The sequence below is a fragment of the Hippocampus bargibanti genome, linkage group LG05 (assembly GCF_051943395.1).
Source record: "Hippocampus bargibanti isolate YZ-2025 linkage group LG05, ASM5194339v1, whole genome shotgun sequence".
Taxonomy (NCBI): domain Eukaryota; kingdom Metazoa; phylum Chordata; class Actinopteri; order Syngnathiformes; family Syngnathidae; genus Hippocampus; species Hippocampus bargibanti.
In genome coordinates this window covers 24,154,704-24,169,228 of record NC_142738.1, presented here as the reverse complement: position 1 = coordinate 24,169,228, position 14,525 = coordinate 24,154,704, and the positions used below count along the sequence as shown (strand labels likewise).

At 45.0% G+C, this 14,525-nt stretch overlaps 1 protein-coding gene and 1 long non-coding RNA gene across 3 annotated transcripts in view; one reads left to right on the top strand and one right to left on the bottom strand.

Annotated features, from left to right (window-relative positions):
• The first annotated feature begins 375 nt into the window (after positions 1 to 375).
• Positions 376 to 827, top strand: LOC148898274 (uncharacterized). The gene is made up of 2 exons (XR_016115085.1): positions 376 to 451; positions 532 to 827. It is a non-coding gene; the product is annotated as an uncharacterized LOC148898274 (long non-coding RNA).
• A 152-nt stretch (positions 828 to 979) lies between these two features.
• znf469 (zinc finger protein 469) overlaps positions 980 to 14,525 on the bottom strand; it is a 79,811-nt gene continuing 66,265 nt past the window's right edge. For both annotated transcript variants that reach the window (XM_088997396.1, XM_088997395.1), the window contains one exon: positions 980 to 13,120. In XM_088997396.1, coding sequence (XP_088853522.1) covers positions 1,728 to 12,944 — 11,217 coding nt within the window. In that variant the 5' untranslated portion in view covers positions 12,945 to 13,120 and the 3' untranslated portion in view covers positions 980 to 1,727. The remainder of the gene's footprint in view (positions 13,121 to 14,525) is intronic.

Here is a 14,525-nt window from a genome sequence, read left to right as displayed (position 1 = left end):
AAGGAGCGGGGTGATGACTTTGATGGTAAGTAATTATGGATACTTTAAACATAAGCGTGATATAGATTGATAGACTACAAAAGAGAACGCAACCTGATTGATAGCAATAAGTGAGTGATATATTGGTTTCAACTTTTCACTCACATTCTGTTACAATATTCCGTAATATTCCGTAAATTGAGCACAATTTTAATGCCACATTATTTCAATTCCTCCACCCAATCTCCTTTATTTTTTAAAGGTTTCGTTATTCCTCAGAGACTGACTCTCTTCTGTACCTCCACATGCAAGCCACTGTGTAATATGGCTTTTTATTCCTATGTGATGATGGCAAATGCTCATGTAGGAATTGAAGCCACTTTATACATGGTGTGAGGACAACGTGACATGTGCCTGCTGCAGAAGAGCACGCGGCTTGATAAATAAGAGCCGTTCCCCGCAGTGAAGATAGGTTTGTGAACGTCGTTCTGAGCTGGCGACAATATAAAGGATGTCATTGATGTGTGTGCATCTGTCTTTGCCGGCTGGCAGCAGGGCTGCTTTGCGTTTGATCTGCAGGGACAACAAAGTGATGTACAATGTAAGACAAAGAGCCAGGAGGGATCGATACAGATCTTTAATAACTATAAAAGAGGCACTTGGTGATCCACTTTACAGCTTGCACGAGGCACCAACTGCACTCCCTTTTCTTGTCATCCTTTTGCACATTATTAAAATAAAACTTTGACACGAAGCATTAAACAGACAATGACGTACCTAAAAATACTATACAAAACAAGATACGTACAGTATAAACAAAATAAAGCACCTTTTGTTGTCCGAGTTAATACTTTTGTGTATTAAACAGTTTGTAGTTGCTGACACGGATGATGGTGTTTGTGGATGTGTATGTGTATGTGTGTGTGAGTGTGAAAGCGTTTGCATGTATGGGAGGGTTTAGTTTTATCAGTGCACGGGAAGAACTCCGAATACAGGTGGAAGGACGACGAAGCCCTTGTATGCACCTGAGTTGATACAATGGAATCTTTCCTAATGTAAGCATAGAGCAGCCTACAGGTGGAGCCCTCGGAGATTTTACACAGTATCTTGAATGAACCAGGAAACACACAATGTGATCAGTGTGCCGTATAACTGCTACAGGTCTCATGTTCGCTTCTGAGGACATTGGCATTCACATTACAATAAAACACACTGTAGCACCATGTAACGTTTATACAAAAGGCTAATAGAATGCAGTGCAGTAATGTTACAATAATATTTGGGAAGCATGTACAAAGACAATAGTACAAGTCAATAACAACATCATTTGGTCCATTTCCAGAGAAAGACGTTCATGGCTAAGACCATCTGGTGAATGCAAAATGAACATGCATTTCTTAATAGGATGTGTTTATCTGTCTTTTCAAGTATTCTTTTTCTTTTCTTTTTTCATAGACATCTGAAATATAATCTCTGGAACATATATATATATAAAAGCAAAAGCAGAAAAGATTTTTCTAGATAATTTTTACGTTTTTTTTCCGCAAAAATAAAAAAAATGGCATTTGTCCTCACATTTGTGTGACGCAAGCGCATGTACAAAAAAGACATAAAGTGACTATGTATTAAAGATAGCATTTCACAGAAAAGAGCTGTGCAATCTCATTCACCATCATGAATTAAGTGTCGAATCTTAAGAACTGTGAAATTTTTAAAAGTTTTTCATTCACGGGTCCCTCAATGGACGCTCAGTTAATAGATTCAGATGTGTCCTTCCTTAAAGGAATCTTAAAGCTTGTGAGTTTCTGGCCAAACAACTGACTCAGAAGGTGGTTTTGGGACTCCGCTGTCCGGTAGGAGTGACTCTCGATTGACCTAATCCCTTGCTTCGTCCTGGACTTGTTCAAGGAATTGTTCATGGGTACAGAAGAAACGCGAGAAATGGAGGTGTGCAGTGGCCTCCCTACAGTTCCTTTTTTGCTCTTGTAATCCCCGTTATGAGCGGCCGCAATGTCAGATTTCTTTGGTGTACAGCTATCGAGCAAACTTCGTTTCAACTGCAAGCCTAAGGTTGATGTCTTGCACTTGGATACTATCTTGTTGCTCACAACATCATCCCGCACTGAAGCTAGAACGGGGTGGTCGTTGGGGTTGTCAAATTTTCTTTGCGTGGATGGATTCAAATACTTGCTGGCGTGGTACTTCTTTTTGACCTTCGAGTCCATCCCAAAGTTCTCTTGAGTTGCTGGGAAGGAAACTCTCTGCATACTGTTTGGCAATTTGACGTCCTTCCTCTTCTTTTGTGGCCTCTGGGGTTCTTTCTCCTCATTGGTTGCTGAAAATGCGGCCGTCGTCTTGGATTGGCAGACCTGCATTGATTCCGTGGCCTTCATGCTGGGTTTAGAGACGTTACTTGCTCCCAGTTTGTCCTTCTTTTCGGCTCCATTAAATGAAGCTTGTTGTACGTTCATAGTACAAGCTGAAGAATTTTCGGCCATTACGTGAGCTGCCAGCAGCGACTGGGGTAGCTTTGCAGTGACTTGCTGTTCTCTCAGACTGCCGAGAGAGCCTTCACTTGCTGGAAGTAAATCATTTGTTTCCGTGTCATCGTAAGACGAGATGTCATTCAATAGAGCGGTCTCCTCCCTTACACCACTTCTCTCTTGACCAGCTGACCACTGCGGCGTCTCCATTGGAATGCACACAGACTCACTCTCCTCTTTCACATCACATGGTTCGGTTGTCGATTCTCCATGAACTCTTTGGTGAAGATTAGTCACGGACATTGTGTAAATGTCCTCTTCCTTGGGGGCAGCAGACGTGGAGCCCAAGGTAATGCATTTCTCCAGCGCTACCAGGAGATCAGAGTAATCCTCAGCAATGTCCTCAGTCTTTACATTTGTGCTGTTTGTGTCACTGTGGTAGTCATTCATTGTGGTCTGTGTGGAGTCATCTAGCATGGGCACAGTGGCTTCTAACACGGGCATGGCGGCTTTAGGAGTCTGTGTTTCCGAGACTTGATTTAGGTGCAGCGATCCCACACTGGCAATGCCACTGTCGGTGCTATTCTCCTGCAGACTGTCAGTGAGAATCCTTCTCTTCTTACTTGCAGGGGAATCACATTCATCTTCCCTGCAGAGAGATGCTTTGACGGGCCTCTGAACGCCTCGGAACTTGAAAATTTTGTTCCCCCCTGACAGGTGTTTTTCCATGTGGCGATCAAACTGCTCCTTCTTAGAGAAGGTGTAGTTGCAGGTGCTGCAGATGAAGGACTTTTTAATCACATGCATGACATCAGCACACAGTTCACAGGTGTAGAGGGTGGTGTGTTTGAAGTCCAGTTCATCCCCTTCCTTGTGTGCCATCTTCAGATGCTCTTTGAGGTCGTGGGCATCTTGATATGAGACGGGACATTTGTGACACAGGAAAATCTTCTCCAAATTGTGAACCACCAGGTGTCGCTGAAGTTTGAAGGGTTTAGGGAACCGCTTCCCACAGTGGTGGCAGTCTCTTGAGGGATCCTTGCAATTGGGATGCATCTCCACATTTTTCGGGACATCCGTTTGGTGAAGGACCTCAAGTGGCGTCAGCGTGTTCTTGTTTGCGCCTCCTCCACCACCGCTGCCTCGAGATTTACTGAGCTTGCGCTCCGCCCCTTCTGGGGTTTTGCTTGCCTCCAAGTTGACGTTTGCAACAATTGTCTTTTCTTGTCCATTAGTGGCTTTGCTGGTCTCTTTGTTGGCTTTGCTGGGCCGATGCTGCATTATGGAGGTGATGAAGTTCTTCACGGCGGTTTCCTGCATGAAGCAGCCTGGAATGGTCAACACGGAGCCCTGAGTCTGACCCCGCCGAGCAAACTGAGTGGCATGCTCTCGTAAATGCTCATTGTACATCCACACGTCCGAGATCTCCTTCAAGCACATTCCGCAGGTCCAAATGCCAGTTTTGTTCTTGGCGTGTTTCTCCCATAGATGGTCTCGCAACTGCTCCCGGGAGCTGAACTTGCGTTGGACACACATGTAGCAGGTGGGCGGAGGTGATGGATTGTGCGACAACTTGTGAAAGTTGAGCTCACCGAGAGTGAGAAACCAAGTGAAGCAAACTTTGCATTTGTACTGTTTATCTTTAACCTTTGTTCCACCTTCTTGGCGCTTTCGAACTCGCCGCTCCATGAGCTTTTTAGACTTTTCATCGTCATTGTTCTCCATGTCGGCACTTGCTTCTGGGGGAGCCACAGAGACATCTTTGCTAGAGTCACAGAACTGAATTTCAGGTAGCTGAAAGGTGGTGCTGATGTTTTGAATATCAATGGGGAGATTTTGGGGACTTTCTGTGACACATTTCTCCTCGTTGTAAGCATTGTCCTGGAGGGGCAGAGAGCAAGCTAGGTGTGACGCTTCTGCTTGTTTGGTCATTGGCTCAGAGGCCACAGTGGACTCTTCGTTCAGGACACCGAAATCCTGAGAGCAACTCCACTCAACTGCAGCTGGACCGACTGTGCTTTGAAACAGATTCAATGGGTTATTTTGGAGGTCTTCTTGATCATTTTGTTGGCCATCAAGCATTGGCTTTACATCGGGGACTTTCAGTGCGCTGTTGTGACACATGTTTAACATGATGGTGTCATCAATCGAAATTGTCTCATATTCACAGGGGTCTGTGCGATTGTCACTGAGTGTCTTGTCTGTTTGGCTCTCCAAGTGAGGGGTTGTGTTGTGTGTTTCCGGTGGAGGGGTGCAGTCCTGAGTAACATCCAAATCAGATAAAAGCTTTTGTCTTTTATTTCTTTTTCCATAAACTCGCGTGCACTTTTTCCTTTTTGCCTCTTCGTCTCTTGGAAAAAGTTGTGAGAATATGGTGTCATCGTCAAGTAAAGCTTTCAGATCAGGACTTATGTCGGGAGGAGTGAGAGGAGGCGAAGTCAAACAATCAGGTGGATGGAACTTGTCCGACGCGATGTCGTTTAGCTCACATTTGACCCCCGCCTCCACCTTCCCAACAATCTCTTGGGCACGTTTCTCATCAGCTTGGCCATGTTCATCGATCCCGTGTGCAGCAGCACACAGACTCTTTGTGGAGGTGTGGTGTTTTGTGGTCATATTCTCCTCTATCGATGGGTCATTACTTGCACACGCGTCCCCTTCAACTCCCCTACTCAGGTCTGTGCATAAACTCTTGTCTGTATCTGTGACGCCACTGCCTCCTGCACTTTCACTGAGAACATTTGTCTCTTCGGTTGGAGTTTGGGGTGTATTGTCAGAGCCAAAGTTGGAAGTCAGACTGAGAAGTGTTTGCTCTGTTCCAGTTCCATGTCTTTCAGGCTTTTCTTGCTCTAGAGGCACATTGCTTTTAAACTCAGGAGTTATAGCCTGGAGGAGGTCTGTTTGTAATATATTCAAAGCTTCATATGAGAATGGGTCAAGCTTTGTGTTTTCCTCGCTATTTTCGTTTTTCCGAGCTTTGCTGGTCTTTTTTGTTTTTGTTGGCAGCAGAGAATTTTGATTGGCCATTTCATCTGCTGCCACCGCACTCCCCTCAACTGCCACTTCCTCCACGGCTGACTCATTCGAGGACGCTTTCAATATTGGGGTGGTGCTTGTCTCTGTCATTTCATCTATTTGGGTCGGGGATGGCTGTGAATCATTTTTATGTTTCTTCTCTCCAGTTTGTGGTGCCTCATAAATAAGTCGCAAACCCTGATTGCCTGATGCTGCATTTGGTGGACCAAATGGCTTTTCACTTCTGGCCGCATGTTTCATGGCCTTATGTCTCTTCAATCCAGGCACTGTCCTGAAACATAGGAAGCAGATTTCACAAAGTACTTTACCCTGCTGATGCTTGTTCTGAACTGTTTTTGGTGAAGTTTCTTTTTTTAAAGACAAACCGGGTTCCAATAATGGTCCATTTTCACAGTGTATGAGTGATTTAGAGGTGGGCAGACAACTTGAAATGTCTTCTATGGGAAGCAGATTGCATTCTGCCACTGCTATTGATGATTCAGCCTTTTCAAGAGGCAATTTGATAGATTCACATGGATGGGACCTCACTTGTACATCCTCATTTACATGACCAGCCGGGGAATCTGTACTTTGGAGTTCAGCCGAAAGACCCAAACAAATGTCTTGTATGACCAATGGTTCATGCAATGAATTTATTTTATTTGCCTCAGCGTGGTTCAGCGACACTGTGGTGTCAGTGGATGGTTGGTTAAAAATCAGCGTTGGAGTAAAGGATTGGTCATGATCACTGCAGTGACACTCTTTTGTGTAGGGATTGTCATCTGATTTGCTCGCTGGTGAGATCGGTATGTAGTCGTATTGAGTTAGTTGCGGAGGCTCGTCTGAGTTATTTTTGTAATTGAGAGGACTCAGCTTGAAATCATTAGAAGATTTGTTGTTGTCAAAGCTTTGCGATTCCTCAACTCCATCGGACCCATGATGTGGAAAATGTATGTTGGCATCAAAGTTTGGTAGTTCAAGGTGCGGTGGACTATTTAATGAACGATCCATTTCGATTGCTGTCTTTGTGGCACAGTCCACAAACTCTTTTTGATATTCAGGCTTGCCATCATGTAATGTTGTTCTTTGATTTGGACTCGGGTCAGGGGAGCTATGACATTGAGTTTGATGTGTGTCATCTTGAATGTCCATTTCTTGCTCTTGTGTTAAAACGGGGCTGACTGGTGAAGAGGTGTGTAGAAAGGTACCATCATCTCCATCTACTCCGTCTCTGCACGGCGAATTCAGGTGGCTTGCCATGAAGTCCACGGGTAAATCTTCTCTGATGTCGTGAACGTCTAAAATATCCCTTTTATTGAATGACAGATTTGAGTCACTTTTCAAAGAATCATGGGCCTGGGGAGCCTCGCAAGGATACTTTGTGGCACCAGTGTTATTGAGGCTTTCCATCTGGCCTAGGACTAACAGACTGTTTTGTCCCATTGATTGGATGTCTTGAAATGTTAAGCCACTCTGGCTACTTTCAGTGTTGCTTTCCCCTAGAATTGGACTGCAGGGCTTATCTGTGGCGATGATGTCCACTAATAAGTCAGTATTTGGGCCATCATTGTGAACGTCAACGAAACAATGTGCATTCTCAATGCTACTTTCGGCCTGCTCACATTTCGATTCATCACCGTAGGCCATTCCATCTGGTGAATTGTCAATGTCTACACTGGATTGAAGGAGAGTTGATGATGAAGGAATATGCACCTTCGCATTCTGATAACAGTCTGTCGATTGTGGTGTGCCATCACAATTCTGAGATGACTGAGTCCCATTTTTGTCGATGCAGCCGTCCTCGTCTGCCTGAGCACCCACCATGCTGAAGGGACGAGATGATGCAATTAGCGTATTTGTCTCAGGTACATGCCCACCTGAAATTAATTCCATCTCGGCCTTGCTGATACGGTTTTTGCTGGGCTTGCTTGGCTGGTTTTCATAGACAATGTGGTCCCTGTGAGTGAGCGATGACTGTGACTCTTTGAGAATGAATTCAGTATCGTCCTTCTGCTCCTTGATATTTGAAGGTGAAGATACGTTCTGCTTCTTGGTAATTGCCTTCTTTTCACTGTGATCTTCTCCCTTTGCTGAATGACACTCACTTTCTTGTTGTGGACTGGTGAGGGAGGTGGCATTTGGCTCCCTGTGTTGTGATATAATTGATTCACTTTCCAATAGAGAGTCAGACACGGCTTCAATACTTTTCATCAGTGGTTTGGTGTATTGGTTCTGCTTTAACCCGTCTTCCTGTTTTGTTTTAACGGTGATGTCTTTTTTGAGATTTATGTCTTCCGGCTTGTGGTCATTATGGAGTCGTGGGGTCATTTTTACTACATCTGAGGCATCGTCATAATCCTCAAGGGCTCCTGTCTCACTGTCAATACTACTGTGGGGACTGTGGTGTCCGCTCACAAGGTCAAAGTGGAATGGACTGCTCCACGGAAGTTCTGGTTTAATGAAGGGCTCTGAAGCCACTGGCGTATCAATGGTATCGTTTTCGGACTCTTCACTCAGCCGTAAAGGTGAGAATTTGCTCATTTGCAGCGGCTTTGGGTCTTCTTGGCTGTGTGGAGTTTCCAACTTTGTTGTCTGCAGCTGATTTTCAAGCTCGTTAACAATGCGCTTGATTTCCAATTCATCCTCGGAGGCACAGCTGTTAAGATTTGCACTGTAGTCAATTATTTTTTCTGGCAAAGACAAAGCCACATCATTGTAGTCTGATTTCTTTTCGCTGGATTTATCAAAATTGCCTTTATACAGAGAAATTTCATCTGGAAGCACCGGGCTTACTATCGGGTTCCAGTCTCTTTGTTCGAGAAATGGAGAAAACGAGGTCACAAATTCTTTTTTGTCAACTGTGCTCTCCAATGAATGGAAGCCCTCTTTTTGGATCGGCATGTCAGTGTAAAGGCCGCCGTCAAATGCTGCAAGGTCACCAAACATTGATGAGGTGTCAAATGTGAGAGGAGACTTGATGAGCCCTTGATCCTGATCCAGAGGGTAGGTCATGAGGTGGAGTGAGTCTTTTTGGCTTTGGCTTGGTGAAAGGCACACTTCGTCAATTAGGGAGGGGCAAAGGGACGCAGGTTTGTTCACATCTAGCTCATTTGCTAAAGCAATCGAGTTTGTCTTCTTTGCCACGCACACGCTGTCACTCTGTTTTTCAATCATAGTGCTGCCTGACATTTCTGCATGTTTAGAACGTTGTCTCTTTTTACCCTTTTTACTTTTGTCAATGTTGGAATCTTTTTTTGTGTGGCTTGTGGTAGAGTTGTTATCTGAATCGCCATGATGGCTTTGTTCTTTGGGGCACAAATTTTCCGTGCTTTCTAATGGGTTCGTACACACGCTGACTGTGGGGACATTTTCTTGGATCGGCCCTCTTGATTTAATATTGCTTATTTTTTCAAACTCTGTGCCTGATGAAGAAGGCATTGGGTCAAAGATTTCTGCATGTGGAAGTAAATTTGTTGAACTGTCTGTACACTCTTTGTTTTCCAAGACAGTGGCTTTGTCATCATTACACCTCTTCAAAGATTTGGTGAATGTCAGTTCTGGTTTGGTGGTCTCGCTGCATGATTCCTGTTGGGAGGAGCTTTTTTGTTTTATTAGCTTGGAAGATTCTTTTTGGATTATCTCGACCTTTCTCTCACAGTCTGATTCAATGCGGTCGGTGCTTTTGGGGCTGTTTGCGCTGTCGCTTGAAACACTCACAGATGTGCTGAGTTCACTGCTTGTGGAGGACCTGCGACCCCTTCTCTTGAGCCTGGGAGGGGAATCGTGTTTCTCAGATGAAACAAAAATCTCCTCACTTTTCTTCACCTCAAAACACTCTTTTGAGTCATGTCTCCACACTGCTTGGTCCCTCTCGTTCCGAGCTCGCCATTTACACTCTTTGGTGTATGTGTATTTACAGCGACTACTTTGGTTGAGTCGGCCTTGGCTGGTTATTTTGACCGGCTCACATTCATCATCTGAGTCTGAAACATAGTCGTACTCTCCAAACGCAGGGTTCTGTACAGCGGGTGTCAGTCTTTCCATCACTAAGGAAAACTGCAGGTTTTTGCTACCTTTAACATTGAACTTATTTTTTTGTTGCACTATTTTATGTATGAGCTCTTTGCTCCAGGTGCCACCGCCAGTGCTTCGCCTCTTGGCCTCCTTCACCACAGCTCTTTGTGTGGGACATGTGGAGATTTGAATGGGCAGCGATGCTCCAAGTGCAGGTCGGTCCTGAAAGTTTTTTAAAGCACAGCGTTCAGAGAACTTGCTGGATAAGACAACTCTTGGGGTACTTGTACTGTCCTCGTCACTTAGACCCAGGTTTCTTGCCTCCTTCACTTTACTCTCCTGCTCCTTCATCTTCTCCCTTTGGGTGGTTTTGGGATTTTTCAGAGAGGTCTCCTTTTTCGTGTTGTTCTTTTTCTTATTGCGCACAAAGTTAAGAGGTGTTTTGGCAAGTTTGTCGCTCAATGTTTTATTTCCCTTCGGGCTGTCAGCATCTGTATCATAAAACGATTGTTCCTGTGTTGAGATGCTGCTGTCGAGGGCTGCTTGTTCGTCTTTGTTCTCAATTAGGACAGATTCTTTTTTCATCCACTGTTTGTTGGATGTTGCTTTGACAGTGTTGAGGTCATCATCAGCAAAAGCATCAATAAAGCTACTGTCAATCTCTGCATTGTCTGACTGATACCCAAGTCCATTCAGAGCTTCTGTAATCAAACTGTCTAACTTGGCATCCTCCATTTCCAGTTCAGGGAGAGGAACGGGTAGGTTGGCAGATGCGGAGAACAAGTGAAGTTTCATTGGATCGTCCTTGCTGTCAACCTTTCCGTCATTGTCTGATATCAGCTCTCCATTCTTATTAAGGCCCAACAAAGACAGGTGAAGGTCAGAAGGGCATCTTGACAGAGAAACGTTTGGTGAAGACGACACTGCTTTTTCTGGTTCGGCGTAGAACTTGCGATTGTCTTCGAGCTTTGGCATGTTGGGCTGTGCGCAGTATTGCTTATGCCCTAGAAAAGAAGCAATGTTGCTGAAATTCTGATCGCACTGCTTACAAGTCAGAAGTACATCCAACTGGTCGAGATTTGCTGTGGTTAATGAATTGGCGAACAGTTGATGTGCGGAGTAAGGTGGGGGAGGCTGGTGATGCTCCATCCCATAACTGTCCATGTAAGCTTTGCTCCCATCCATTGTCGTCTTTGCATGTGCGCTGCTTTGCAAGTAGCCCATCATATTGTCTTTGTCTCTGTCTCGGATGTAAGGAATGTTTCTTTGACCTTCGGGATGAAAGGGATGGGGCTGAGTCTTGAGGTGATCGGGAGCTAACTGGGCTTTGGACTGTGGCTGGTGATAAAACGGGACGGGGGCACCTGACTTTGACATCTGAATTTCCTCAGAGTTGTTGACTGGGCTGGCAGATGCTGGAGAGAGGGATGAGCAGGTGCTACTCGCTGCGGGGGTGTGAGCTGGCGAAGGCAAAGGGGATTCATAAGGTGACACCATCATGAGGCCCATTGGTGCAACTTGTAATGGAGAATAGCTGTAGCTCCTGGATGATGAAACGGGAATCGTTTGGTTGAGCCCGAAATATAAAGCCTTATTTTTTGATTCGCAGAGTTGCGCATGACTCATTTCGACATTGAAAGTTGAGACCTGTTTGACAGCCTCCTGTCTTTGGTTCGCAAAACCTTCGCTATTCCTGCTGCTTTGAAACGAGCCGGGGATTTTGAGCGAATTGTTTTTATGTGATTTATTATCATCTGGCCATTCGGAAGGAGAAACCATGAAGGAAACTTTCTGATTGCATACTTTGCTTAGATAGCTCAATTCGGATGCGGGCCGTAGTTGTTGCCACTGCATCCTGTGGTCTTTCGATCGCCCTTTGTCAGGTGTAGACTGGTTCTGAAACTGAAACTTGTCAGCCACATCACTGTACTGAACTGAGTTTTGCTCCAACGGTAAATATGTCTTATTAGGCCCCTCCCAGGTGTGCGGGACCCCATTTACAATATTATTATGACTGCTATTTTTATCAAATTGCACCGAGTTCGTGTGAACGCGATTGACTGTCGAACTGTTTAACGCTTTGCTAAGAAAGTGCATTTGTGCATGCGGAAGAGTTCTTGTGTGGTGCACGCTCGTTTGTGTTCTTTGGTTGGCAGATGTGTCCTTCAGGTGACAGTTCCTCGTTTTCCCTGGGGCGATGGTTACTTGCTTACCATCAACCTGTCCAAAACCGTCTGCGCTCTCTAGAAGGGCGTTCTTCCCCTGCTCCGGCTGCTGCGAGACGGAAGCGGAGCTGTCAGCGCTGGTCGAGTCTTCACTCAGTTTCCTGGGGCACTGAATGGAGGCCGCAACCCCTTGAAGAAACTGCGACTGTTGGGTGTGAGGATAAGAGCCCCTGGGCTCCGGCTGCTGTTCATTAGTGAATTTAGTGCTGTTTTTCCCAAGGTTTGGCCCCTCTACAGGCAAAAAGGAAAATGAATTATGAGTCCCATGAACAGAACCGAGGGAGGAGTCTGTAAACTCTTTGGATTGCGGGTTCTGTTGACAGGGGAAAGAGTCAGAAGACTCCTCCAGAAAATTGTATCCATATTGGAATGAGCCGGGCACGAGGGCCTTGTTGTCTGTAGAGGAAGTGGATTTTTTCGATGAAGCATAGTTAGCACCTTCAGGAGACGGCCATGTGTTTGAGGCGTTCAGCTGAAAGTCAGTCAGGATCAGCTGGCCGCCCGACTGCGCGCTGTTGTTCTCCATTGCGGCAGGCTGCTGTTTTGGTGTCTGGGGGATAGGTGGGTGGGATGACGTCCCACTTGAAGATCCCAAAGCCTGTGAGGTATAGCTTGGAGAGGTGAGGTTCGAGGAGGCCTCTTGGAAACAGCAGCCGTAGTTGAGGTCTTCTTGCTGTACTTCAACCTCTCTCTCCGGTATGCTGGCAGTGTGGAATCTGTAGCTGCCCGAGGCTAGGTCACGGCCAGTGTCCAGTTTTGTTGCCGGTGAAACCTTCTGCTGTGGGTAGGCAATCCCTATGTTGAGGTTCGAGCGGGTGTTGCTAATGCTGAGACTGTACAGGTTGCCGCGCTCTGACTTTCCAGACCGCCTGTTCTTCTCTTTGCTGCGTCCCTTTCCACTTGGTGATTGGGGACTGCCTTTGCCACCGGACCAGGTTCCGTTGATGGCAAACTTTGATCTGTTCTGCAATGATCTGAAGTCAATCTTGCCTGCCTGCTGAGGCCGTATTACAGCCTCACGCTGAGCGCCGTCACGTTCCTTTTTTACTTTGTCAAGCTTGGGGCCTCTGCCGCTGGCTCTGGCATCAGTGTTTGCGCTCGAAAGGTCCTCTGAAGACTCCTTTGTGGTTTTGACACTCTGCTGTTGTGCTGCTGTCCCCTCATCCTTCAGTTTGTACTCAGCGCCCAACTCTTTGACGGTCTGCATTCGCTGAGTCTCTCCTGCCATGATGCACTATGAGTGCGTTGAAGGTTCGCGTCTCAGATGAGGTGTCTGGGTGACAGAGGCATCGTCTTCTGGATTGCATGAATCAGCAAAGGTCTACTCAAGTGCAAGGACAGGGCTGCTGGCTGCAGGGTCATCATTTTATTTCCATTTTGAGTTGGTAGCCCAGCACATCAGACCTGGAGGAACACAGAACACAGGATAAGTAAAAAAAAATAATTTTGCTCTCTGATCAAATTAGGTATGAAGAAAGACGAGCTAAACATCTCGCGTTATTGTTATTCTAACATCTGTGAATGCAATAAAAAACACGAATTACTCCAACTTGTATCAAAAAGAGAAGAATTGCACGAATATCGATTAACCACACTAAGGAAAATGAACATTTTAGCGTGATTTTCATGAGTAGGGTATTTTTCCCCTGCCCCTATTCGCCAGCAGAGAGCACCATTGCATCACGTTCCAACTGGCTTTCAAGGCACCAAATACAGAATCTCTCGACCCGAGCATATTTCAGTGTGTAACGCACGGGTAATGTGTAATGACGAGAAAACAAAAACAAGCACTATATATTACACACACAGTTTTAAAAGCAGAAAGTGGATAACAATACAGGATTATACAAATAAAGTGCCAGTCTCTTACGACGCTATGCAAATTATTCACAAAATCCTTTTAGTAGAGTGACACAATGTTGGAGTGCTTATACTTTTGCCTAGAAGATTATTGGGTCAGTCGTTGGACATTTAATATTGGGCACAGTGACGCCTTTGCCTTGACTCAGGCATCCCAGACTCTGCCTCCTAGGTCTTAGTTTACTTTGGCCACAACTGCTGCTGCTTCCAGATGAAAGACCCAATTTAGCACCAAAACGTCATTCATGGGGAATTTAAATCTGACCTATTTTTCTTTTTTTCCGTGACTATGACAAACAAGAGCCCCAGAAGAGGCCATCGTCATCATTACAATTTACACAACAAATTATAGTCTAGGCAAATTTTCCACTTCCCTTTCAAGTACCAATAGGTAGAAATAATATTTAAATATTACTTAATGATAGCATGGGGGAGATAACAGATACTTAACCAGGACAGGATGATATTTGCAAAAGAGTTTCAGCCAGTCGGTACAATTCTGAAAATAGTTTGGAATTGTTTTATGAAAGTCCTTGTTGCAAAGAAATATTACCCGACTATAAATGTCAGAATAAATCTTTTCGTTCATGTCAATATTGAATAAACTCTTCTGGCTTCATTTTAATTTTCAAGTTTCATGAAAATCAGACGTCTTTTTTCTTTCAAACTTAAAGATTTGAGTGTGCTACACATAAAAAAAATAAAATTTGAAGGATTGCTGACCTTTGCACCAAAGACTGTTTGATTTTGGCCAATACTGAGTTGGTATTTGCTCTTTCCTACTCTCCCTTGTCTCCCCCCCCCCCTCTCTCTCTCTCTAACTCTCGCTTTCTGTATTAATTAAAAATGTACATAGAATCACAGAATTGCCGTTGTGTTCTTTTTAGTTCATTCATTCATTCATTCATTCATTCATTCATTCATTCATTCATTCATTCATCTTCCTGAG